Raw genomic sequence first — 27,217 nt, 5'->3', positions numbered from 1 at the left:
GGGAGGCTGAGGCAGGAGAATGGCTTGAACCCAGGAGATGGAGGTTGCAGTGGGCCAAGATCACACCACTGCACCCTAGCCTGGGTGATAGAGCGAGACTCTGTCTCAAATAAATAAATAAATAAATAAATAAATAAAAATAAATGAGCAAACAAAACGATGAGAGGGGCCAGGCACCATGGCTCACACCTGCAATCCCAGCACTTTGTGGGGCTGAAATGGGCAGATCACTTGAGCTTAGGAGTTAGAGACGAGCCTGGGCAACATGGCAAAACCCCATCTCTACAAAAAGTACAAAAATTAGATGGACAAGGCTAGGCGCGGTGGCTCACGCCTGTAATCCCAGCACTTTGGGAGGCCGAGGCAGGCAGATCACAAGGTCAGGAGACAGAGACCATCCTGGCTAGTGCAGTAAAACCCTGTCTCTACTAAAAATACAAAAAATTAGCTGGGCGTGGTAGTGGGCGCCTGCAGTACCAGCTGCTCGGGAGGCTGAGGCAGGAGAATGGTGTGAACCTGGGAGGTGGAGCTTGCAGTGAGCCGAGATCGTGCCACTGCACTCCAGCTTGAGCGAGACTGTCTCAAAAAAAAAAAAAAAACCTAGATGGACATGGTGTTGTGTGCCTATAGTTCCAGCTACTCAGGAGGCTAAGGTAGGAGAATAGCTTGAGACCAGCAGGTTGAGGGTGCAGCGAGTCGTGACTGGGTCACTGCACACTCTAAAAATAAAATAAAAATAAAAGAGATGAGAGGGGCAGAGGACAACCAAAAATAAAGTTAATAAGGAAAAGTAAATTTTATAAAAAGTATAGCTCTGTCTTTCCCACACCAGGCAACAAACAGAAGGATGCCTGAGAAAAGATTGTATCAATCAATAAGTTAACACCACATTGTTGGGTTTGTAATATATATAGGTGTAATATTAATATATACATAACAGCACAAATAAGGTAGAAGGGAATGGAGCCACAGGGGAACAATATATAGTGAAAAATGTTTCTGTATCTTACCAGAATTAACTCTGAATAAATTGGAAATTGATCCTGATAAAAAATACACTCAAAAATCAAAAAAGGAATTTAAAAGACACATTAGATGATATCCATTTAATACAAATGTAAAGAAGGAATAGAGGAAGAAAAACATTAGAAATTCAGAAAACAAACAGTAAAATGGCAGACAAAAACCCAGCTATATCAATAATATTAAATGTGAATGGACTAAACAATCGAAAAGCAGAGATTGTCAGACTAAATAAAAAACAAGCTCCACTCATGTTTTCTACCAGATACACACTTCAGATTCGAAGAGCTAAACAGGTTGAAAGTAAAAGGATAGAAAATGATATGTCATGTAATCAACAACCATAGAAGAGCTGGAGTAGCTATATTAATATAAGAAAAAATTGACTTTAAGACAAAAAATATTACTAGAGAGAGAGGGACAATGGTAAAATAGTTAATTCATCAGGAACACATATCAATCATAGACATATGTGCACCTAATGACAAAGTCACAAAATATATTAATCAAAAACTGACAAAATTGGGCTGGGCGCAGTGGCTCACACCTGTAATTCCAGCACTTTGGGAGGCTGAGACAGGTAGATCCCTTGAGATTAGGAGCTTAAGACCAACCTGGCCAATATGGTAAAACCCCATCTCTACTAAAAATACAAAAATTAGCCAGGCCTGATGGCATGCACCTGTAATCCCAGTTACTCGGGAGGCTGAGGCAGGAGAATCGCTTGAACCCAGGAGGCAGAGGGTGCAGTGAGCTGACACTACATCAGTGCACTCCAGCCTGGGCAACAGAGCGAGACTCTGTCTCAAAAAAAAAAAAAAAAAAAAAAAAAAACACCTGACAAAATTGAACGGAAGAATACACAATTCAATAATAATAAATTTCAATACCCACTCTCAATAATAGATAGAACTAGATAGAAAATCAGCAAGGATATACAAAGCTGGAATAATGCTATCAACCAAGTAGATTTAACTGGCATCTACAGGACACTCAAGTAACAGCAGAATACACATTCTTCCCAAGCACATGGGTAACACTCTCTAGAACAGCCTATATACTAAGCCATAAAACAAGTTCTAATACAATTAAAATGAATAAAATCACACAAAGTATGTTCTTAGACCACAATCAAATTAAATAAGAAATCAACAACAGAAGGAAATTTGGGAAATCCAAAATATGGGAAAATTCAACATACTCCCCAAAACTTAATAGGTCAAAGAAGTCATACTGAGAAGTGACACTGTTCAGTAAAAAGTTTTTCTTTTTTTTATATTTAAAGAGAAGGAGGAGAAGTCATAAGAAAAATTAGGATAACTGGGCACAAAGCCATCTCTTGCTCAAGACACTGGACCAGGCCCTAATGACCTGTGGCTAGGAGCAAGAAAACCCTGACACTTCCCATTGATTTCAATCAAAATAGTAAATTAAGTAAATTAAGTATATCAGGTCCACATCTGCTGGGAGCAGATGCTCATTAGGATGAAAGTCAAAAAGATTATGCAGGACAGACAACTAATACCCTACATTACCCAGGCCCCTATTCCTCAGAAGTTTTTTGTTCTTCCAGTAATTACCAGGAAGCTGTCAAATGCCAAGCTTCTTATTTCACTTTTATGAGGCCTCAAACATGCAGAAAAATATTATAAGCTTAAGAACCTTTTGGCAGATACTCCCTACTTGAACTCAAACAAAACAGCACAGACGACAGAAGAGAACTCTTTCTAAGAGTCAGGAAGACCCGGTTTAAAGTTCCAGGTCAGCCTCTCACAGTGTGATATTGGGCAAGTGACATAACTTTCTAAGTCTCAGTTTTCTTCCCTACAGAATGGAAATGCTACCACCTACCTCACAGGGTTGTTGCAAAGATGAAAAGAGATAATGTGGGAAGACAGTACCTGGTCCACAGTAGGCACTCATTAGCTTCATTTCCATCATTTCAGTTGCTGTGACTACACAGTTAGTGGTCTGCTACAATGTCAGCAGGGGGAGCTCCTCAGACTTTTGCATGTTCTCCCAAAATTTTACCTGGTAGAACTGCAATAGCTTTACATGTATTTACAGCTCTTTAAGTATGGCTCTAGAATTTGTGTTGCTGAAGATAGGGAAAGGCCTGGGTTGATGACCAATTGGAGGCTACCAGGAACCTACAGAATTGCAGGTAAAGGCACCAAGATAAGGGAGAAGAGATGAAATTAATAGACTATCAAAACACTTTTTTTATTTTTTAATATTTTTAAAATTCTTTTTGCAATAACTTACTCGTCACTTTATAACACTTTTCTACAGAAGCTTCTATTTTCTATTATTGCTTTTAGTCTCTTGTGGGAGGAAATAGAACAGATCTTGATTTTCCACAAACCCATTTTTGTTGATGATTCTGAATGGCTTTGCTTAGGGTCTACTAAAGACTCTTTTGGCACTATAGTACTAGTCACACCCTCTAAAACTGCAGGTGTGTGTCTGCTTTGTCCCTCCAAGCTTCATCCCTGCAAAAAGCCATTCACCATGCAAAAGTTCCACTTATGTTTGGAGTAAGACTGAGTCATGGCTAACCACCTAGACTTGGAGCTACAGGAAGGCAGGGATCATAGTCTGTCTTATTCACTGTAGTAGCCTAGAACAGTGCCTGGCATATGACAGCTGTAGAACAAATGTCTGCTAAATGTAATTGTTCTCGGACCATTACAATCTCATTCCAATCATACAAGACAAAGTGCTTTTCCAGGAAAACTGGGAGTGCTTACTGCTAAAAGGCCAATTGCTCTTTCACTCTGAAAGCTATTATTATAGCAGCTCAATTACATGATCACAAGTTTAATAAAAAGCAAAACATCTGTATCCAGGAGGGCAAGAGAGCTCAGGAAAAGATAGTTACATAATAAGATTTTCCTCAGCAAGCACCACTGGATCATAAAAACCTATGTCTAAGAACCATTTAAAAAGAAGAATTAAACAAGAAAAACACTGAGTTCCCTGGGAGCGCTCTCCCTCTTATAAAGTCCTAGGAAAAAGAAGGACATTTTAATGCTTTGTCCTTTAAAATAACTCTGAGGAGGCAGATCAGGAAGGTGGTTTAGAGTCCACTGGTTCTATTCTTCTACTTCTTAGCTGCATCACTCTGGGCATATTAGCCCTTGGGATTCAGTTTCCTCCACTGTTAATTAAGTAATCGCACCTATCTCATATGATTACTGCAAGACAGAAATGAAATATGTGTAAAGCACTTAAAACACTCCCTAGTATATAGCAAATGCTCAATAAATGTTAGGCTTTTGTTGCTGTATTATTATTACTGGAATTTTCTCAAGACAAGAAAAATGATACAACTGCCAATAGAATCTGGAGGGACATCAAAATATCAACGAATGATAAATAAACATTCTGTAATATGTATTTTGAAAAACTGATAGAAACTAGTTTAATGGTGAATGGAAACCATCTGCTAATCTAACTCAAGAGTGAGGTTCTAGGGAGTCTGGGGTTCCTTCTCCTAATGGCATTCTGCATCCTTTCATAGATTTTCTCAGCAGATTTCACATCTGTAAACAGCTGCCCACTGGAACACAGCCCCTATATTCAAAGGTATCCATAAGTGTAATTAGGCCATTTGGGGTCAGACCACTAGGCATAAAGTAGGAAACAGGAAACTGAGATAATGAGGTCTTGGAGGCAAGGCAGAAAAAAAAACAACATACAGCTGTTCCCCCAAAGCTAAATGCCAAGGAAACAGAGATCTGCCGACAGCAGAGAAGCAGGAGGTGTATGGGGCGGTGGAGGCAGATGTCTGGAACAAAGAAGGGTGGAGAAGAGCTCTGGAGTATTGTCTGGCAGCAAGTGATTATCTGCCAGTGAAAAGCTTTCACGTGCCTTCAGTTAAGTCACACAGAAGTGCCAGGCAAGGAGAAGCACGGGCCACAGCATCTGTTTTACAACTAGGGCCAGAGCCTCCTCATATGAGGCTGTCAGGAGACTGTGGTGTAGTCTGCTCTCCTGCCAGGCCAGAGCCTATGAAGTCCTGGTGTCTGACAGAGAAACCACTGAGGTTTCTGGAATTTCTGAGCATTGATGTTGGATCAAACACACTATTTAGGAAAGGCCAGATCCCATGGCCCTGATGCTGTCACAGCAGCTTGGTTAGAAATCATAAGATAAAACTTGTAACATTATCGCAGTACAGTGACACTGCCTCAGTAGATCCCTCCCCAGCTTTAACTATCACATGGCCCAGATTCTCCAAAACAGAATGCCATTTAAAAACTTTTAATAAAGATGCTTATTAAAGATATCTCTAAATGTGGCTTTTTATACCTTTTATGCATTTGCATTCATAAATTTATAAGTCAGCAGTGGAGGTGGGAGGGAGGGGGGAAAAGACTGTGACAGGGAAACAACCTTTGCCACATATAAAAATGGAATTCTGCTTTACTTCCTTCTCTAGAGACTGACCAGAAGCAACAGCACACACCACGTCTCAGAACACAGTCACGTCATGCCTCACAGCCCAAAAACATCTGTCACTAAACTATTCAACCATCATAAAACTGCTGGCCAGCCACAGTGGCTCATGCCTGTAATCTCAGCACTTTCGGAGGCCGAGGCGGGCAGATCACGAAGTCAGGTGATTGAGATCATCCTGGCTAACAGGTTGAAACCCCGTCTCTGCTAAAAATACAAAAAATTAGCCGGGCATGGTGGCACGCCCCTGTAGTCCCAGCTACTCGGGAGGCTGAGGCAGGAGAACTGCTTGAACCCGCGAGGCGGAGGTTGCAGTGAGCCAAGATCGCGCCACTGCACTCCAGTCTGGGCGATAGGGTGAGACGCTGTCTCAAAAATAAATAAGTAAATAAATAATAAAACTGCTTCAGTGGGGCTTGCCTAGCCCATTTTCTATTCTGTGGCGATTTCTGAGCCAGCTCCAAGGGTGTCTCCCTGTTCTCCTTCCTCAGAAGATTCACCAGTGCCTGGAAATTCCACATGCTGGCAGTACCAAAGGAGTGGAGAGGTATGCACTAAGCTCCTAATTAAATCACAGGATCTGGCTCATGAGTATCTCACCAACCGAAACATAAACACGGCACCTTTATCTTTCAATTAAAAGCATAGCCAGAATTTAATTGCTGGATTAAGAAACAAATGGTTTAAACAAATAATTTAAAAGAAAAAAAAAGGTCTGGGGAAAGTGAAAGAGGGTAAGAGAAACATTTTTCTTCAACCCTGCCATTTCCTGCCTTGAAGTAAGGAACAGAATATCAAACCAGGACCCCAAAATAGAATTTTCAGACAGATGCCAAGACACCATCACATCAACATAGGTAAAGGAGGGAGAAGCTTTATCTGGCTCCTTGCCCCTTCACATTTTCAAAAGCCAAATATTTCCTTACCTGCCAGGACCCTGTTAACAGAAGAGTGAGTAGCCAAGCCAGGCTGTCCACGTTCATGAAAAATCCCAGCATAAGGCAAGTACTCAGGCAGCAAGAAACGCCTACAAGAAGGAATCACATGTGAAAAGCTGACTAAAGACTACCACGAAACAAAGGAGATACTACCTACCTACACTGAAAAATCTAGGCGAAGGGACCCACTGAATCCACAGATGCCCAGAAAGGAACAGAATCTTCCAAGATTGGTCCTTCCACAGATTTGTATCTATCCTTTTCTGCCCTTCCTTCTAAAGTTCCCCCAACACTTCTGTTCTTAAACAGGATTCTCCCAGCACCACTTTTTCATCTCTTTCGAATGTGGCTAACCATCATCCGTCAAGAGTTTAGACAGCAGGGCTGGACTGTAGGCCCACTAGGAAACAATGCCAGATATGGACAATCCAAAGACCAGAAAGTAAATTTAAAACTAAATCCTAGGCTCTAACGAAGGCTCCCTCTGTTGCCAGCAACTCGGTTCTTACCTTGGGACAAAGCGTCCAAGCGAAGGTGCGGACATCCGGGCATTGCGTGGAGCTCGGTGCCTGGATCTGTCACCATTGTCCCTGAAGAAAACAAAAAGACTACACATAAGAGAGTCACTAAGAAAGAAGTACCCACCAGCCCAAAAAGGAAACATCCCCAAAATGACATTCTTACACTTAGAAGAGGACCCCACAGAAATTTGTCATCTGGCTGCTCACTAATTAGGTGGCATATTAATAAAACATATTTCTGGAGAACCTCAACTAAGAGATTTATGAGCATTTACCAACAGCTCAGGAATGAGGAGGATTTTTCTTGAGTTAATGTGGTCCCTTAGCATCTCAAACTGAAGCCACATTTAGATGTTAGGATTTGGAATGGATATATATAAACTTTTTCTACACTGAAAGGTGCAAGAAAAATGTGTCTTGGGGGTTGTCTTACATTATTTATTATTATTTTACTTGTTATCCAGACACCTGCTGTGGGAGGAGGTCTTAAAGGAAGAAAAATTCTCCCACCAATTTCATTTGGCAAATGGTTATCTTCAAATGAAATGTTTAGGTCTTCCATGTGGAAAAATCAGTGATAGGTAAAAGAAAAAAAAAAAAAGGCCGGGCGCGGTGGCTCAAGCCTGTAATCCCAGCACTTTGGGAGGCCGAGACGGGCGGATCACGAGGTCAGGAGATCGAGACCATCCTGGCGAACACGGTGAAACCCCGTCTCTACTAAAAAATACAAAAAACTAGCCGGGCGAGGTGGCGGGCGCCTGTAGTCCCAGCTACTCGGGAGGCTGAGGCAGGAGAATGGCATAAACCCAGGAGGCAGAGCTTGCAGTGAGCCGAGATCCGGCCACTACACTCCAGCCTGAGCGACAGAGCAAGACTTCGTCTCAAAAAAAAAAAAAAAAAAAAAAAACGCACAAGTAAAAGACAGTACCTTCTTTTACAGACTGTCAATGGTGAAGAATATTAGAAAATGCAATCCTATGTTAGGTCATTTGAATACAAAGTCTGGGTGTTTTCTTTACAGATTGTTAACAGTTCATGCAATAGTAATAACTGCCATTTATTAAGTATCTGCTAGGTTCCAATACAAAGGTTATTGATATGTTATCCCATTTAATTCTTCTAGCTAGGCCACGAAGTATTACTACTATTTTACAGAGAAGTGGACGAAAGACCAGAGAGGTAAATACCAAGGTCACATAACTAGTAAGTGGTTAAGGCAGGATTCAAGGAAGATTGGACTTTGAAGCCCTAGATCTTCCCACTACACTTCACTGCTTCCTGCAAGAAAAGAGGAAAGGAGCTTCACATGTTTTAGTTTCCAGTACATCAAAGGAACAATAAGCCAAAGGGCACTCGCTGGACAGAGCAGTTAATTAGCTGCTTAACCAACTCCACAAAATAAATGAACCTTTGAGAGCTTGATTTGGGATACTTTCTGAATTCTCCCTTTGGATTATCTTCAAATCAATGAGATAATCTTCAAACTGGCCCTGAAACCAAAGCTAAGGCAACACTTGGCTTTTAAGTGGACCACTGGGAACTTCACAAGCCAGAAACAAAAGCCTATGATGGTTTTTTATATCTTGGTAGAATTGGCTGCCGAGCATTAAGAGACAAATCAATACCAGGGATATTGGAAGCTGATCCATTGAAAGTATTTGATTTTTATTTTCCCAAAAGAGAAAGCGCACACTGTGTTCCTTAACATATCTTACTCCTTTGACCTGAAACTCTGCAGATGAAAGGAGGGGCAAGGAGAAAGAGTTAAGACTATATGGAATGTAAAAGCGGGGTTAAAAAGAATAATGGAATCAGGAGTTCCTGACCAGCAGACTGCAGTTACTGGGGAGCCCACAAATTATACATGTACACAGAGGAGTAGCTGAATACCAAACAAATAAGATAGTTTCCAAATTAAGCATACTATTATTTTTCAAATATACTACTGTTGTGATAAATTATGAATTCATTTAAAAGTACAACTGAATCATGATAGCTTTTCATTATTGTATATTTCACTTATCAATTAGTACTAAAAGTACAACTAATTATCATAAGAGGAGTTAGAAAATATTTTGAAGTTAAAAAGGATCCTGGCCGGGCGCGGTGGCTCAAGCCTGTAATCCCAGCACTTTGGGAGGCCGAGACGGGCGGATCACGAGGTCAGGAGATCGAGACCATCCTGGCTAATACGGTGAAACCCCGTCTCTACTAAAAATACAAAAAACTAGCCGGGCGAGGTGGCGGGCGCCTGTGGTCCCAGCTACTCGGGAGGCTGAGACAGGAGAATGGCGGGAACCCGGGAGGCGGAGCTTGCAGTGAGCTGAGGTCCGGCCACTGCACTCCAGCCCGGGCGACAGAGCGAGACTCCGTCTTAAAAAAAAAAAAAAAAAAAAAAAGATCCTAACGGGGGAAAGGGTGGAGGCCTCTAAGCCTCAAAAATATAAAAAAACTAGCTGGGCAGAGTGGTGTGCTCCTCTAGTCTCAGTTACCTGGGAGGCTGAGGTGGGAGGATTGCTTGAGTCCAGGAGTTCAAGGTCAGCCTGGGCAAAAAGAGACTCTCATCTCTTTAAAAAAAAAGAAAGAAAGAAAGAAAGAAAACAGACCAGGCACAGTGGCTCATGCCTGTAATCCCAACACCCTGGGAGGCCCACCTAGGGTCAGGAGTTCGAGACCAGCCTGGCCAACATGGTGAAACACTGTCTATACTTAAAAAAAAAAAAAAAAAAAAAAAAATTAGCCAGGCACAATGTTGCATGCATGTAATCTCAGCTACTTCGGAGGCCGAGGCAGGAGAATCGCTTGAACCCAGGAGGTGGAGGTTGCAGTGAGTTGAGATTGCACCTTTGCACTCCAGCCTGGGCGACAAGATTAAAACTCTGTCTCAAATAAAATAAAATAAAACAAAAAATAGAAAACGAAGCTAGAAAAGAAGCATCATGGGGCAAATCCAATTATTCCACACCCATGAGAGAGAGCTGGCCTTCCCAGAATCACATTACAGAGCTGACAATTTGCTCCTGCAAGGTTCAAAGATTCACCTCCTTCTGGACAACAAACACGAATCTATCTCTCGTTAGAAGGGCTGAAGAGCAGGGAAGGGGAAGCCAGTGCACTGGATAGTACTGAGCCGCTGCCAGTGCCCAAAGGTAACACAGAGCTTGGTGAAAGAACACAACAAGACAACAGAGAAAAAGGGGCAAACTCCAAGGCTGAGTAAAATATGGGCCCGTACAACGTAGGTCACAAGCATCTTTTTGTTGCTATTAAAACCTAAAAATAATTTCTTTCTGATTTAGCTTATCCCTTCATTTAAAAAAAAAGGAAGGGGGCTGAGTGCGGTGCCTCACGCCTATAATCCCAGCACTTTGGGAGGCTGAGGTGGGCAGATCACTTGAAGTCAGAAGTTTGAGACCAGTCTGGTCAACATGGTGAAATCCCATCTCTACTAAAAATACAAAAATTATCCAGACGTAGTGGCGAGCACCTGTAATCTCAGCTACTCGGGAGGTTAAGACACAAGAATCGCTTGAACTGGGAGGTGGAGATTGCAGTGAGCCAAGAGTGCGTCACTGCATTCCAGCCTGGGCGACAGAGTGAGACTCTGTCTCAAAAACAAATAAAATAAAATAAAAAAATAAAGTGAAGGGGTTAAGATGATAATTTTTATGTTATGTGTATTTTACCAACATTTTTAAAAACTGATGGAAAAGAGAGGGTGCAAAATACAGTCAGAGATAATGGCTTTATAGTGTTTAGAGATTACTGGAGGATATATAGAGGAAAACAAGAATGAGATCAGCTGACTCAAATACACACAGTCTCAGACTGAAGGTTACATGAGGCACCATAAAAGAGGCAACATGTTAAGGGGAGGTGCTCATGCTGGTCCTCAGCTTATTTAACATCTTGGCTAAGAATGGAGAAATAAGAGCTAAATGTCATCTCAATACAAGGTAGAGAAGATTTCAAATTCCAAGTGTTGAGAACTCTGAAGGAGAAATGACAGGAGAGGACCCAGCATGACCAGGAAAATGTGAAACATACTAAACACTGTATGAGATGCTGCCTATGGGAGAAAAGAATCCACAGACCTCTAGGATAAAATAGCCTATAACCAAACCAGCTCAAACATTTACTGAGCAGGTTAAACCTTGAATACCAGAATGGGTAAGGTGGTAAAGGTCAGAATATACTACAAAAGGATAAGTTTGACAAGAAGAGGGGAAAAGGCCTTCAGTTTTAGTATTGGTACACAGAAATCCCGGACCAAAGGCACAGCTCCAAATAACTAAAGGCAGAAACAGTAACTGATGACTCTCTAGATTCTATAGTCCAGAAAGAGGGGAAGATTCAGAGATAATGGGTTGAGGTGGGAAAAGAAATTTCAATGCATGGGATATTTAGGGGAAAAACTGAAGGGAGAGGAATAAGTTCCAAACAAAAGAGCAAAGGAATTAAAAGTACTTAAAATAACGATATATTTAGAAAACTACACGGAAATCTGCCACTCATTTCAGTGCTGACACAAGGTCGACATCAAGCCAAAGCTCTATGAGATAGAAGGAGACAAATTTGGTCAGGCAAGCAGAGACTGAATATGAGTGAATTAGAAGATATTTGCCAGATGAAAAGTGAGAGAAAGGCAGACCCAGAGAGACAGTTTAGGAACAATGAAGGGTGTTAAATACCGGGGTCTGACGACATAGCCAACACCCTTTCCAAGGGTAGTGACTTAAAAGTGTGAAGAACAGAGTACACAAATATGTTGGTATTGCTCCTCCAACACAGGAGGAATACTTTTCAGGGAAACACCAGAGAAACCCTCATCAATTCCAACAGCCAGAAGCTGACTTTGAGCCAGCAGGATAGAAGCTGGCTGGGTTATTAATGGCTTTCCCAGTTGTTGAACTCTGTGCATCTCTGATTAACTCTCAGAGGGGTATTTCGGAAGGAGTAGGGGGAAAAATACTTTCTTATCAAAGATTTTACCAGAAAAAAAACACCCTTCAAACAATCAAGTATCCAAAACAAGTGCTGAATACAAGAAGATGTATTTCCAGAACAAGGGAGAAACACAGCAGCAGCTCTTTTGCTAAACGTCTAGGATTAATTGCCTCGGAGACAGGCTGTAATTTGAAGGAATGAAAAATGCACCTACAGACTGCTGTCTGAATCCTGACCAGACAGTCAGGTTGTCATTGCTCCTCAGTGACAAATAGCTCTGACTTGGGCCTTTATAAATGAAGCTCTTGCAGCAAAAAGCTCAAAAGGCCACTGTCCTCTTGACAGTATACAGTAGACTTTGCTGACAATTAGACTATTAAAAAACTTTTTGTTTCCCTATGCTGCTCTGTTTCTACTCAATCTCCAGACAACAGAAGACCTAGTTGGTATTCCTATCCCTGGAGAGCACAGTGATCTTGGTCAACTCCTTTCCTTACTGGAGTGCTGTTGGTTAGAAACTGAGGCCCCAGTCTCTACTTTCAATGACTGTGCACATACGCAAGGGCTTTAATTTCTGGAAGAAAGGCACAGCCCCAGCTCATATCATTCATAGGGAATATAGCTAATAGCATAGGTCTCCTGGAACTACAGAGCCTTCATTTTTCTCCAAGGAATGGTAATATAAGAGATAATTACCATTTACAAATTCCTCTCCTCCCTTATGTTACCTTTTAATTTCATCTGCCTACATTATGCAAATCCACATTCCTATTGTGCATTTTATGTTAAAAAATAAGCATATAAATCTAAGGGTTATGTCTTCCTCCCCCAAACCCCCACTGCTTAATTCTTTCCTGCTGTATTTTCCCATTCTAAGCCCAGGCACAATCCAGACATGTTCCATTTTCTTTCTCTTCTTCTTCACTCCTCTTAAGAAATATTCATATGTATTTTACTTGCCCAGTAATTCTAATTCTAGAATTATAAAGTATTAATTCTAAAGTTGCTAAGCAATATTACACATTTTTAAGCAATAAATCAAAGTCCTCAGTAAGAGCTAGAATTCAGGTTAAGTATGTATTTTACAAATACACTGAGGTTCGACAGGTACCATATAGCCTATTCTTAATCCTCAGGAAGGTCCCTTACTTTTCTGAGACTTTTCATTATTGCACTTCTGCGTACTACACGGGAAATTTTTCTTTTTCTTTTTTTTTTTTTTTGAGATGGAGTCTTACACTCTGTCACCCAGGCTGGAGTGCAGTGGTACAATCTCAGTTCACTGCAACCTCCGCCTCCTGGGTTCAAGCAATTCTCTGCCTCAGCCTCCTGAGTAGCTGGATTTACAGGTGCCTGCCACCACGCCCAGCTAATTTTTATATTTTTAGACAGACGGGGTTTCACCATCTTGGCCAGGCTGGTCTTGAACTCCTGACGTGATCCACCTGCTTCGGCCTCCAAAGAACTGGGATTACAGGCATAAGCCACCGCCCCCGGCAGACAGGGGAAATTTTTCTAAGATAGTTAACTCCAACAAAGATCCAAGAAGCTTAAAGCTACAAGAATCAGAGATTAATCTCATTTTACACATCAGACACTGGGGCCTAGGATGGAAAAGGGGCCTGCTCAAGATCAGATAATAAATCACAGCCTCAGCCAAGACTAGAACCCAGGACTATTCCCTAGACAATAGCTGTCAGGCTGTGGGGCCAGCAGGCATTGACAAGTGATCTCAATGCCAATCACTGCTGTTCTAAGAAGCAGTGATTGCGAACTTATAAATTTAGTTCAAAATTGGATCCACTAAGAGTAAAAAAGGATTTAGATAGCAATTGTTTTTTTGTTTTTTTGTGTTTTTTTTGACAAGAAAAGATGGCTGTGCTTTCAGGAAGCTCATTCCCCCAAAACATTCACAAACAGGCTCCACACTTAGAAAACATCGAGCCCTCAGAAATCAATACTTACAATGCAACCCTCAGATATCCTCACCTGTACTATGCCCACTGCTTTTTAACTGGTTCTTCGGCATCAGTACACTTGTCACTTTAGGTCACCTTAACCAATGCTATCAGAGTTAGCTGCCTAAAATACATATTGGATGATGGCTGGCCCGAGACAAAGTCCAAACTTCTCAGCCAGGCATTCCAGGCCATCCAGAGTTCAGGGCTTTCTGATGTCTCTCTCATATCACAAACACTCCATAGCTCTAGCCACAGATCTATTCAGGGTCCCTGAATAAGCCCTGTAAATCTCCTGTCTCTAGGCTTTTGCTTAAGCTACTCCCTTTATCTAGAATCTCCTTGCCTATACCCATCATCCGTATCAATTCCTCTCTCACAGTTTTATGCAGTCTTCAACACCCAGCTCAAATCCATGAAGCTCTCTCACATCTCCCCAAATACTCTCTCCCTTTATACAATGCTCTCCTAGTATTTTAGTGGTAACGTATTACAGTCTATCTTTTAAGATACTTATGTAAAACTTGACGCTATTCTATAACTTAAACGCTTCAATGACTTCCTCTTGCCTATGGGATAAAGTCCACCTCCTCTGCAAGGCATGCAAGACAAAGATCTAGCTCCACTCTAGGGGCTCATCTGCTATACATCTTGAACTTTACAGTCCAGCCACACCTATCAACAAAGCAATTCCCCAAATATTCCATGCTGTTTAATGTTTCTATGACCATGCATTTACAGTTGATACTCAAATAATGTTGTTTCATTAAATGTTGTTTTGTATGCTGACGAGGGAAAAAAATCAATTCCTGGCCATGGCCACTGTCTGTGTTGAGTTTGCACACTTCCCCATGTCTGTATGGGTTTTCTCCAGGCATTCCGGTTTCCTCTCCCATCCCAAAGATGTGCACATTAGATGAATTGGTGTATCTAGACTGCCTCAGTCTGACTGGGCGTGGGTGTGTGCGTGAGTGCACCCTGTGATAGAATGGCATCCTGTCCTGTGCACCCTGAGCTGCCAGGATAGGCTCCAGCCACCTGTGAGCCAGAATGGGAATAAGCACGTTGGAAAATAAATAAATGAATATAAAATAATGTAAAAATATGTAAAGCATACAATAATCATACAGATGCACAACAATAATGATGCAGTACTAAGTCTCAGGGCGCTCACCATATTTGTTCCTGTTTATGTTTTAACTACATGGTGGCAGGACGTGTTCCTCACAATTTTCACTTTGCAAACATCTATTCCTTGATTTACCTCACCCCACATTGACCGCTGTCACTCACTGATTCACCAAAAATCAAATAATTATATTTTTATTAATCTTTCTTAGATGTACATACAGCTCACATTTATTTCAATGTTTAATATAAGAAGTCTTTTGGGTCTTTATTTAGATGCTTGGTGACGTTTGTGTAGCCAGAAATATGTCACAGGAACTTAACTCTTGTTCATATCAATTAGCCTAGGGTAAAATTGGTTTCATTATAGTAGTTTCGCTTACTTTACAGTTTCCAAAGAGAAATTACTGTACTTGCCTTTCTCCTAAGTATACCTAAAGAATGACCCTATTTTAAGACTTACACCTCTTTTCTAAGCCACTTAATAAAAACATTCAACCACTACAAAAATTATCTGGAAAATAAGAAGAGAGGTTTTTATCTCTCCCCAGGTCATTTTCTTTCTTTTTTAAAAAATTTTTTTATGAAACTAAAAATTTTCACTGCACTCCCAGGCTGGAGTGCAGTGGCGTAATCTCGGCTCACTGCAATCTCTGCCTCTCAGGTTCAAGCAATTCTCCTGCCTCAGCCTCTTGAGTAGCTGGGACTACAGGTGGAGAAGTTTTTGTCTCGTTCCACATTAAGAACTAATTTTGTATAATACCACCACTCAATAAATGTAGATGGCTGGCTGATTCCCAACTGCTTTAAGCAGGTTCCAGTCTACAAAGAGAATAACTTTACAGTGTGTTTCCTCAGCGTTCCTCTTGCACTGCTAATATTAAAGAGTCTGTGGCTCGTAAGTCAAAGGAAAAGACAAAGGGAACTCCATTTCAAAATGAAGTAGACAATATCCCATCCCTCTCTGACGATTTCAGTTGCCAAAAGTTACCCTCCCTTCCTTGGGTACAAGTTATATATTTGTTATTAGAGAGTAGTCACTGATTCCTACAGAAGTCTTAGAAATTCCCAGCTCAGGAGAGAGAGCAGAATTCTAGTCAGAACTTGAAATACATGAATCATCAGGACTATCACCTGATAAGAATGGTATTATCTAGGTTCTAACATATCTTCTTTGCCATGACTCAACTAGATTTTTCAGTTATATCAAAGGGGCAGATGAAGAATATTAAATTGTGGGCCAGATGTGGCGGCTCATGCCTGTAATCCCAGCACTTTGGGAAGCAAAGGCAGGAGGATTGCTTGAGCTCAGGAGCTCGAGATCAGCCTATGCAACATAGTAAGACCCTGTCTCCACCCCCTCCCAAAAAAAAAAAAAATTAGATGGGTGTGGTGGTCCATGCCTATAGTCTCAGCTACTCAGGAGGCTGAGGCAGGAGGATCCCTTGAGCCCAAAAGTTCAAGGCTGCTTGAACTGCACACCACTGCTCTCCAGCCTGGGCAACAGAGCGAAACCGAGTCTCAAAAAAAAAAAAAAAATTGTTGTGAACTAAAGGCAAGCAACTTCCCCTAAGCCACATCCAATCAGATGGCAGAGCTGAGTAACAGCCTTCAGAACTTTCCTCAGCCACATCATACACCAAGAAGACCTTTCTTTTTTTTTTTTTTTTGAGACGGAGTCTCGCTCTGTCTCCCAGGCTGGAGTGCAGTGGCCGGATCTCAGCTCACTGCAAGCTCCGCCTCCCGGGTTTACGCCATTCTCCTGCCTCAGCCTCCCCAGTAGCTGGGACTACAGGCGCCCGCCACCTCGCCCGGCTAGTTTTTTGTATTTTTTAGTAGAGACGGGGTTTCACCGGGTTAGCCAGGATGGTCTCGATCTCCTGACCTTGTGATCCGCCCGTCTCGGCCTCCCAAAGTGCTGGGATTACAGGCTTGAGCCACCGCGCCCGGCCAAGAAGACCTTTCAATGACTTGTTTGCCAGAAGATTATTTAGCAAGGGGAACATAAAAGGAGAATCTCTTGTTGCATGAAACTCGTGTACATATGCATGTGGTATTTCCAGAATATATCATGCCAAACTAAGGAACCAGCACCCATCTCTCGCTCCCGGAAATAATTGTCATACAAGTAGACATTTTTGCACACAGGCATACCTTGAAGATATTGCAGGTGTGGTTCCAGACCACCACAATTTAAAGCAAATACTGCAATAAAGCAAGCCACGTGAATTTTTGGTTTCCTAGTACATATAAAAGCTACGTTTATACTATAGACTACTGAGTATGTAACAGCATTATGTCTTAAAAAACAATGCACATACCTTAATTAAAAATACTTTATTGCGCCAGGTGCAATGGCTCACGCCTGTAATCCCAGCACTTTGGGAGGCTGAGAAGGGCGGATCACGAGGTCAGGAGATCGAGACCATCCTGACTAACACGGTGAAGCCCTGTCTCTACTAAAATACAAAAAATTACCTAGGCGGGGTTGTGGGTGCCTGTAGTCCCAGCTACTCAGGAGGCTGAGGCAGGAGAATGATGTGAACCTGGGAGGCGGAGGTTGCAGTGAGTGGAGATCACGCCACTGCACTTCAGCCTGGGCAACAGAGCAAGACTCCGTCTCAAAAAAAAAAAAAATACTTTATTGCTTTAAAAAACGCTAACGATCATCTGAGCCTTCAGTGAGTTGTAATATTTTTGATGGTGGAGGGTTCTGCCTCAATGTTGATGACTGCTGACTGATCAGAGTGATGGTTGCTGAAGGCTGGAGTGGCTGTGGCAATTTCTGAAAATAAGGCAACAATGAAGTTTTGCTGCATCGATTGACTCTTCCTTTCATAAAAGATTTCTTTGCAGCATGTGATAGCGTTTTAACCACAGCACAACTGCTTTCAAAATTGGAGTTAATTTTCTCAAGCCCTTTATCAACTAAGTTTATGGAATATTCTAAATCCTTTGTTGACATTTTAACAATGTTTATAGCATCTTCACCACAAATAGATTCCATCCTTAAAAAACTACTTCCTCAAGGTGTCTATGCTGAGAATAAAAATTTTTAAATAATTTTAAAAAGAAACCACTTTCTCTGCTCATCTACAGGAAATAACTCCTCATCCATTCAAGATTTTGTCTTTTGGTGGTTTTTTTTTTTTTTTTTTTTGAGACGGAGTTTTGCTCGTTGCCCACGCTGGAGTGCAATGGTGCGATCTCAGCTCACTGCAACATCTGCCTCCCGAGTTCAAGTAATTCTCCTGCCTCAGCCTCCCAAGTAGCTGGGATTACAGGCATGTACCACCACTCCTGGCTAATTTTGTATTTTTAGTAGAGACAGGGTTTCCCTATGTTGGTTAGGCTAGTCTTGAACTCCAGACCTCAGGTGATCCCCCCCCCCACCCCCGCCTCAGCCTCCCAAAGCACTGTGATTACAGGCGTGAGCCACCACGCCCAGCCTTTGTTCTTTTTTTCTTTCTTTTTTTTTTAAGACAAGGTCTTGCTCTGTCACCCAGGCAGTGGCGCGATCTCAGCTCACTGTAGCCTCAACCACTCAGGCTCAAGTGTTTCTCCTACCTCAGCCTCAGTAGCTGGCAATATAGGCACGCACCGCCACGCCCAGCTAATTTTTTTTTTTTGGTAGAGACAGGAGGTTTCACCATGTTGCCCAGGCTGGTCTTGAACTCTTGGACTCAAGCAATCCTCTCACCTCAGTCTCCTAAAGCTCTGGGATTACAGGTGTGAGCCACCATACCTGGCCCCATTCAAGTTTTTTGTTTTTTTTTTTTTTTTTTTTTGAGACAGAGTCTCACTTAATCACCCAGGCTGGTGTGCAGTGGCGTGATTTGGCTCACTGTAACCTCCGCCTCCCAGGTTCAAGCGATTCTCCTGCCTCAGCCTCCCGAGTAGCTGGGATTACAGGTGCCTGCACCACGCCCAACTAGTTTCTGTATTTTTAGTAGAAACAAGGTTTCACCATGTTGGCCAGGCTGGTCTCAAACTCCTGACCTCAGATGATCCGCCTGCCCCGGACTCCCAAAGTGCTGGGATTATAGGCATGAGCCACCACACCAAGTTTTATCATGGGATTGCAATAATTCAGTCACATCTCCAGGCTCCACTTCTAATTCTCATTATCTTGCTATTTCTACCACATCTGCAGTTACTTCCTTCACTACAGTCTTGAATCTGTGAAAGTCATTCATGAAGGCTGGAATCAACTTTTTCCATACGCTATATCATGTTGATATTTCTGCCTCCTCCCATGAATTGCCAAAACTCTTAATGGCAACTAGAATTGCAAATCCTTTCCAGGTTGTTTCAATTTACTTTGCCCAGATTCATAAGTGGAATCACTATCAATAGCACTATGGCCTTCTTTCTTTTTTTTTTGAGACAGAATCTCACTCTGTCACACAGGCTGGAGTGCAGTGGCACCACCCTGGCTCACTGCAATCTCCACTTCCCAGGTTCAAGCAATTCTCCCACCTCAGCCTCCTGAGTAGCTGGGACTACAGGTGTGTGCCACCACGCCTGGCTAATTTTTGTATTTTTAGTAGAGACAGGGTTTTGCCATGTTGACTAGGCTGATCTCGAACTCCTGACCTCAGGTGATCTACCCACCTTGGCCTCCCAAAGTGATGGGATTACAGGTGTGAGCCACCACACCTGGCCAGCCTTATTTCTTAAAGAATAAGACTTGAAAATCAAAATTACTTCTGGAGCCATGGGCTGCAGAATGGATGTTGTGTTACTAGGCATGAGAATAACATTAATCTCCTTATACATCTCCATCAGAGGTCCTGGTGACCAGGTGCATTGTAAGTGACCAGTTACATTATATTTGTTTATTTTTATTTATTTTGAGAAAGGGTCTTGCTGTGTTGCCCAGGCTGGAGTGCAGAGGCATGACTGCAGCTCACTGCATGCTTGACCTCCAAGGTTTGAGCAATCTTCCCACCTTAGCCTCCTGAGTAGCTGGGACCAGAGGTTTGCATCAACACAGTAGTTATATTTTTAAAAGAATCTTTATTTCTGAGCAGTAGGTCTCAACCATGGGCTTAAAATATTCAGTAAACCATGCTATTAAACAGATGTGCTGTCATCTAGGCTTTGTTCCATTTACAGAGCACAACCAGAGTAGACTTAGCATCATTCTTCAGGGCCTTAGGATTTTCAAACTGGTAAATGACTACTGGCTTCAACTTAAAGTCACCAGCAGCATTAGACCCTAACAAGAGCATCAGCCTGTCCTTTGAAGCTTTGAAGTCAAGCATTGACTTCTCTCTAGCTATGAAAATCCTAGATAACATATTCTCCCAATAGAAGACTGTTTCATCTGTGTTGAAAATCTGTTGTTTAATGTAGACACCTTCATCAATGATCTCAGCTAGATCTTCTGGATAACTTGCTGCAGCTTCTCCATCAGCACTTGCTGTTTCTCCTTGTGCTTTTATGTTAATAGAAACAGCTTCTTCCCTTAAACTTCACGAACCAACCTCCACTAGATTCCAGCTTTTCTTCTGCAGCTTCTTACCTCTCTCAGTTGTCAGAAAAGTGAAAAGAGTTAGGGACTTGCTCTCGATTAGGGTTCAGCTAAGGGAATGTTGTGGCTAGTTTGATTTTCTATCCAGACCACTAAAACTTTCTCCATATCAGCAATAAGATTGTTTTGCTGGAGTAGACCTTTTAATTTCCTTAAGAATTTCTGCTTTGTGTTCATACCTTGGCCGTTTATAGCACAAGAGGACTAGCTTTTGGCCTATCTCAACTTTCAACATGTCTTGCTCGCTAATCATTTGTAGCTTTTGACATAAAGTGAGAGATGTGCGACTCTTCCTTTTTCTTGAACATACAGAGGTCACTGTAGGGATATTAAATGGCCTAATTTCAATATTGCTGTGTATCAGGGAATAGGAAGGCCCAAGGAGAGGAAGAGAGATGGGGGAATCGCCAGTCAGTGGAGCAGTCAAAATATATACAACATTTACAATTAAGCTTGTTGTCTTATATGAGTGTGGTTCATAGTGCCCCAAAACAATTACAATAGATCACTGACCGCAGGTCACCATAACAGATACAGTAATAATGAAAACATCTGAAATACTGCAAGAATTACCAGTGTGACAGAGACACAAAATGAGCACATGCTGTTGGAAAAATGGTGCCAACTGCTCAATGCCGGGTTGCCACAAACCTTCAATTTGTCAAAAACACAATACCTGCAAAGTGCAAAAAAAGCCAAGCACAATAAAACAAAGTGTGCCTATATTTGGTCACAATGTGGACTTCTGGTCAGGCGCTGTGGCTCACGCCTGTAATCCCAATACTTTGGCGGGCAGATCACGAAGTCAGGAGATTGAGACCATCCTGGCTAACATGGTGAAACCCTGTCTCTACTAAAAATACAAAAAATTAGCTGGACGGGGTTGCAGGCGCCTGTAGTCCAGCTACTCGGGAGGCTGAGGCAGGAGAATGGCGTGAACCCAGGGAGGTGGAGCTTGCAGTGAGCCAAGATCACGCCACTGTACTCCAGCCTGGGCGACAGAGCGAGACTCTGTCTCAGAAACAAACAAACAAAAAACAAAAAAACAATGTGGACTTCTGGGAAAAAAGGACCCAAATATAAGCAAATTAATTAGAAGAGTTAAGAAAATAAATTAATAGACCTAAAGAGAATTCATCTTAAGGCTAAAAGACCAGAATTCTCATTGAGATGTTTTTTCCAGGCAGAAATCCAAAGTATAGCCCATGTGTCAAAATTGTGAATGAGAGACTTCTGTGCCAGCAACAGTCTTTTGTTTGTTTAATACAAATGGGGATCTCACTACGTTGCCCAGGCTGGTCTTAAAGTCCTGGGCTCAAGTAATCCTCCTGCTTCAGCCTCCCAAAGTGCTGGGATTACAGGTGTGAGCCGCCACACCCGGCTCTAGCAACAGTTTTCAAGAAGCTGAATGTAATGATCCAGTGGCTGGTATATACGATGGAGATATTTGTGACTGATCTAATCTGCAGCTTCTCTAGTCTGACCGTCATTAGCAAAGTCTTTGCTACAGTATCCCTGTGTCTCAGAAAGCAAAGCAGCTACAAAAAGAGGCAGGAAGGGCAGGAATATGGGCTAGGGAGGGTTCTGGAATTATAATTACATTTAGATTAACAAATAAAATGAGTAAGGGGACAAGAATACCTGGAATAATAGTCATAAAGCACACACACCACCTCTTCTGTAGGACTTACAACTACGGGCCACAGCACTTAACCTGGGCTTTATAAAAGCCCCCTCTCTCTTTCCAAAGGGATGGAAAACATGAAAATGGAAGTCTGCTTTATGCTTATTTGCCATATCCATTCTAGTAGGTGGTCTGGGCTTGAAAGCAGACAGACAGCAATGTCATGGGCAGCCACACCTTCACCCTCCTTATGAACATCTTTATGCAAAGACAGCTGCTGAGGGCTTCAGGAGAGACCTGCTGACAGCAGGTTTCTGGATGTCCTGTTTGTGCAGCCTGATAAACACAGGGACCCTGCAGTCTCAATCCTTGCTGTAGACAGAGATGAATGGCAGGAGAGGAAGCCTGCCTGGGAAGATGGTCATTCATCCAGATCACAAAAGAACAGAAAATTTAACCTGATGCTGACCAGCCTCCAAAGCCACCCTCCCAAGAGATAAATCTCAATGGTCTTGCTCCATAGCAAGCTCTTGGAAAGGCTCAAAAATGGTTGTACATAATTTTCAAAGGTTTTTAAATCAGCAGACAATGAAACTCAAGACACTAAATATGCTTGCTCCTGTCCTCTAACCTTAGACATATCCGATTTGGTCAAATGGAAGAGAACCACAAAAGATGGACTGAGTAATGGCTCCCTTGGTTTTCTGAGAATACTATACACCTGGATGTGACGAGCCCAAAAATGACAAAATGATCTATGACTTAGCAAACAGACAGAGAGGTCATCAAAGTGAGGCAGCAAAGGCAAGAGCATGAAGTGCTGAGAAGGTGAGGATATCAAACTGAGGAACAATCTGCCTTAATGGTAACCTAATTGTTAGGAGGATTTCCCGCCATATCTACCTTACGTGTCTCTCTGTACCTGAAAAAGTATAAATTGTGACTGCACGTGCCTCTAACTTTCCTTCTAGTTACCAAAGCCAAGGTAAAAGATTGGGGCAGAAAAATTAAAATGTGCTGGTACCTTCCTTCTTTGTTATTCTCCTTCCTCATAGAGCACATAGATACTCAGAGAAGAGGAGCAACCACAAGCAGCATTCAGTTTACAGTAGAGGGAGGTGGGCAGGGAAGGAGACAGAGGAAAAAATAAACAGTTTCAACCAGCCAGCAACATCCTTTACTAGAAGACCTGGACTACTAATGTTGAGGTGACTCATCCACAGCTGCTATTAAAAACAAGATTCTGGTCTACATCAGCCCAAAAAGAAAGGCAAACACCCCAGGAGGGACATTCCAAGGAGTATTAGAGAACTTCGTCCATTGTTACTAACCAGGGAGCAATATAAGACCCCCCTAAGAAAAAAACAGTAAGTCAGTGCACGAAAGGTGAAGAAGGAAATGTAAATTCAGGTCATGCTAAAGCCAGGGGAGGGGTGGGGGAAAGTGCACAGGTGGGCTGGGGGGAGCATAAGGAGGAGGCAGTCTGACACAGGAAAATCGAGGGGGAAGGAAGGGGAGAGAGAGAGGAGGTGGTAGCAGAAGAAAGGGAAGGTAAGACAAGAACAGAACATTTTAAACTAATCCAGAACTCCCTTGTGAAGGACAAGTCACGAGGCAAGATACAGCTTGAAGGCATGAGCCCCACATTTCACCACTGCAAAGAGATAACACAGCCTCCCAGGCGTGCATAGAGAGGGCTAGGCAATCCACAACACCAACTCCCAGGGCTCCACAGCATTACTGAGAGAAAGACACCCAGGCTTTTCAGCAGCCCTAAGTGCCAGCAGCCTTGGCATGTATGTTTCAACTGCTTCCCTGAATAGACCCTGGTGCTGGAAAAACCATAATATCTACAGGAGAACATATTTCACTACAAGTGTCTGCCTGGCTAAGGGAACAGACACTCCATTTCCTTCACTGCTGATATATACATCCACCTCACCCTAGAGTGGACAGAAGGGAGAAGGAGCAAGCTGACAGAAAGTAGCTCTGCTCTTCTCCTGCAGTTGACAAGAGAGAACCATGACCTCTGCTCCATTTGCCACACCACTGCTGCTTCAGGCCATCCCTGCATTTCTTTCACATTTACATCTTTCTCAGACAAATAAACCTCCCACTTAGTTTTCCTTTTGCTTCTAAGAGTACAAATGCTAGTGTGTTTAATGACAGCATCGAGAAGGCAAATTGGTACCAAGGTTGTTCCCACTTTCCTAGTGCTTTCTGGCAAAGAGGTTTCTTAAACACATTAAAAAGCTTTGTTGAAAGATGACTTGTGCGGAACTAGCCATTCAGTTAAGGAAGAAGGCTGAGGGGGAGATGAGAACTCTTAAGGCCCCAAACCTGACCCCGCTACGTCAAGATGGAAGGCAGGGAAGAAATGACTGACAGGCTGTCCTCTTTTACAAATGCCAGCGAAAAAGGAGGAAGAAACAATGCCGCCCTTCCTTCTCTCTTGCTTTTATGTTTGACAACACCAAAATATAAGGAATCAAAACGAGCCAAATGTCCAATTTGATACAGGCCATAAAAGCTCAGTTTCAGGATGGAAAGAAACACAATGAATGGCTAGAAAGGTCAGAAGCAGCAGGTGAGAGAATGCAAAACCCAGCAAATAAATAAGATTGGCTAGCTTAGGCTGGGCACGGTTGCTCACGCCTATAATCCCAGCACTTTGGGAGGCTGAGGCGGGCAGATCACGAGGTCAGGAGATCAAGACCATCCTGGCTAACACGGTGAAACCCCATCTCTACTAAAAATACAAAAAAAAAAAAATTAGCCAGGAGTGGTGGCAGGCGCCTGTAGTCCCAGCTACTCGGGAGGCTGAGGCAGAAGAATGGTGTGAACCCAGGAGGTGCAGCTTGCAGTGAGCCGAGATTGTGCCACTGCACTCCAGTCTGGGCAACAGAGTGAGACTCCATCTCAAAAAAAAAAAAAAAAAAAAAGATTGGCTACCTTAAATTCTAGGGCTGACCCTGCTCCTTTAGTGCATCCTCCCACGGTTCTCCCTGCTGACCACTCAAAAAAGTCCAAAGAAGCCAAGAAATCACTTCTCAACCCACCACATTAATTTGACAGACAACTTTTTAAGGTTCCTGAATCGGGGGTAGGAGTAGGGAGACCGAAAAAGTTTAGGCAATGGAGTAAGATCTTAAAGGAGTCAGTCTGATTAGGGCACTAAGACAGAAAATCCACCTCTTAGGGAAATCCAAGTATTTCAGAATGAAGACATCTCCACAGCTACTCTGCTTAGGAGAAAAAGCAGCAACCCTCCAGCCTCCCTGATGTGGTAAAGACAGTCCATGAGAAGCTTTCCATGGTCACTGTACATGCAAAAGGGAAATAAAAATGTTGCCTGAGGAGCAGCATCCTCTCACAATCTGGCCTGGGGCCCAGTGGGCGGTCTCCTCGCGCGCCAGTGAATCAGCAAAGCAACTGCCAGAGGTGGGAGTGCTCTGGGCATCTTAACCCTCTGTCCCTCGCCCCATCCTGTTACTCATAAATAAATACTGAGGAGTTGGGAGCAAGAACATCCACCATTGCAGCTCCAACAGTGGGCAACTTGGAAGCACTCCAAGCTTGAGAGGAGAGGGAAGAAAGCAAGCTGAGTATGTACTTACTCAAAGTCCTCAAATTCCAAGTCGGTTCCCTCTACTGATGGACCCTGGTTGTCTGAGGAAGAAGAGGAGGTGGAAGAACGGAGACGGTTCTGTTGGTAGCGCATGGAGCGCTGGCGAATACTGTCTCTCCGTGAGAGATACTGGATCATCCTCTGGGCGTAGTATGCAGCAGGAGATAATCTGAGAGAGACAGAGATGGACAAACACAAACTAGCACTAATGTGGGGAATACTGTGAAAGGCAGTCAATCCAGCTCTCCCATGGCGTCTCCCTGTTGAGGTGAACTCTGGAGACATGAAAATTAAAGGGCATTTAACTCATCAGGAGGTTTGCACTGCAGAATATGCCTATCAGATTATCACCAGTGTTTCTATTCTGAGATAAGGCAAACAGGCGGCTTAACCAGACATCTTCTGAGGAAGAGCTGCCCCTCCCCAAGAGAATAACACTGGACCTTTCCTTCTAGCTTCTTAAGGTACACTTTCAGCTCCTCAGGGTGCTCTTTACACAGAGCTGTGCTCATTCGTAGCTTTTCCTTGATCACCATCCATACGCAAAATGGAAGACATGAAAGGGAACTGAGCAATCATCTACCGTCTTGTTTTATAGATGAGAAAAGAGGCTAGGAAATGGTAAGCCTCTGATGATTAAAGAAGGTATCCACAGGTATCTTCACCAGGACTCCTTTCTTCTCTAACAAGTACACATAGCTCCAGATTTGTCCTACCTCCTTAGAATGATCTCTCGCAACATTTTTTCTCTCCCTTAAGAATTAATCATAGATATTTGTAACATGGGGAAAAAATTCAGAACTGAGACTGAGAGTAAAATATACTTGAGAGAACAGAAAATCTAACAGAAAAAAATTAAAAGAGATTCCTTTTTCTATTTCTTACAATCAGAGCATCAGAGGTTGCGTGGGCACTGGGCAATATGGAAGGTGATAGTTGTTCATCTTTCTTTTCCCTTATGATGACTATTTCTGTAAATAATTAGTCCAGATCTACATTCTTCAAACTATGGCTTTAATATCTTGCTACTCCATGAAAACTTCTAGTGTCACATATAATTCTCCACATTGTCTTCTCAAGTTTTCCGCCATCTCTCACAACACTGTTATATAATTTGATGCTATGGACTGAAGATGTAAGAGGGACAATAACAGAAAAACGTTTTCTATGATAATATTAAATGGATTACTAAAAAATTTCAAGACTAAAAACTTGCCTCAGGCACACTTTGACTCAATAATTCCACTAGAAACTTTATCCTACAGAAATACACAAGGTTACAAAGATATATATAAGAAAGTTCATTTGCAACATTGTCAGCATTAGTGAAAAACTGGGAAGCAACCCAAATGCCCAGCAACAAATTAAATAAATTACTAATATATCCATACAAAGAAACACCATGCAGCAATTCAAGAGAATAAACTACTCCTATACACTTACAAGGAAAGTC

General features: G+C 42.4%; 1 protein-coding gene across 7 annotated transcripts in view; it reads right to left on the bottom strand.

Annotated features, from left to right (window-relative positions):
• Positions 1-27,217, bottom strand: part of LOC105471664 (autophagy and beclin 1 regulator 1) — a 201,137-nt gene that overhangs the window by 92,681 nt on the left and 81,239 nt on the right. For 4 of the 7 annotated variants that reach the window (XM_011724286.2, XM_011724287.2, XM_011724289.2 and 1 more), the window contains 3 exons: positions 25,754-25,933; positions 6,932-7,012; positions 6,411-6,511 (listed from right to left, as the gene is read on the bottom strand). In XM_011724286.2, the coding sequence (XP_011722588.1) occupies positions 6,411-6,511; positions 6,932-7,012; positions 25,754-25,933 (362 nt within the window). The remainder of the gene's footprint in view (positions 1-6,410; positions 6,512-6,931; positions 7,013-25,753; positions 25,934-27,217) is intronic. The other 3 variants (XM_011724288.2, XM_071074730.1, XM_011724291.2) reach the window with 1 other exon arrangement.

The sequence above is a fragment of the Macaca nemestrina genome, chromosome 12 (genome assembly GCF_043159975.1).
Source record: "Macaca nemestrina isolate mMacNem1 chromosome 12, mMacNem.hap1, whole genome shotgun sequence".
NCBI lineage: Eukaryota > Metazoa > Chordata > Mammalia > Primates > Cercopithecidae > Macaca > Macaca nemestrina.
The sequence above is the reverse complement of the archived record's forward strand: the minus strand, read 5'-3'. Positions and strand labels throughout refer to the sequence as shown.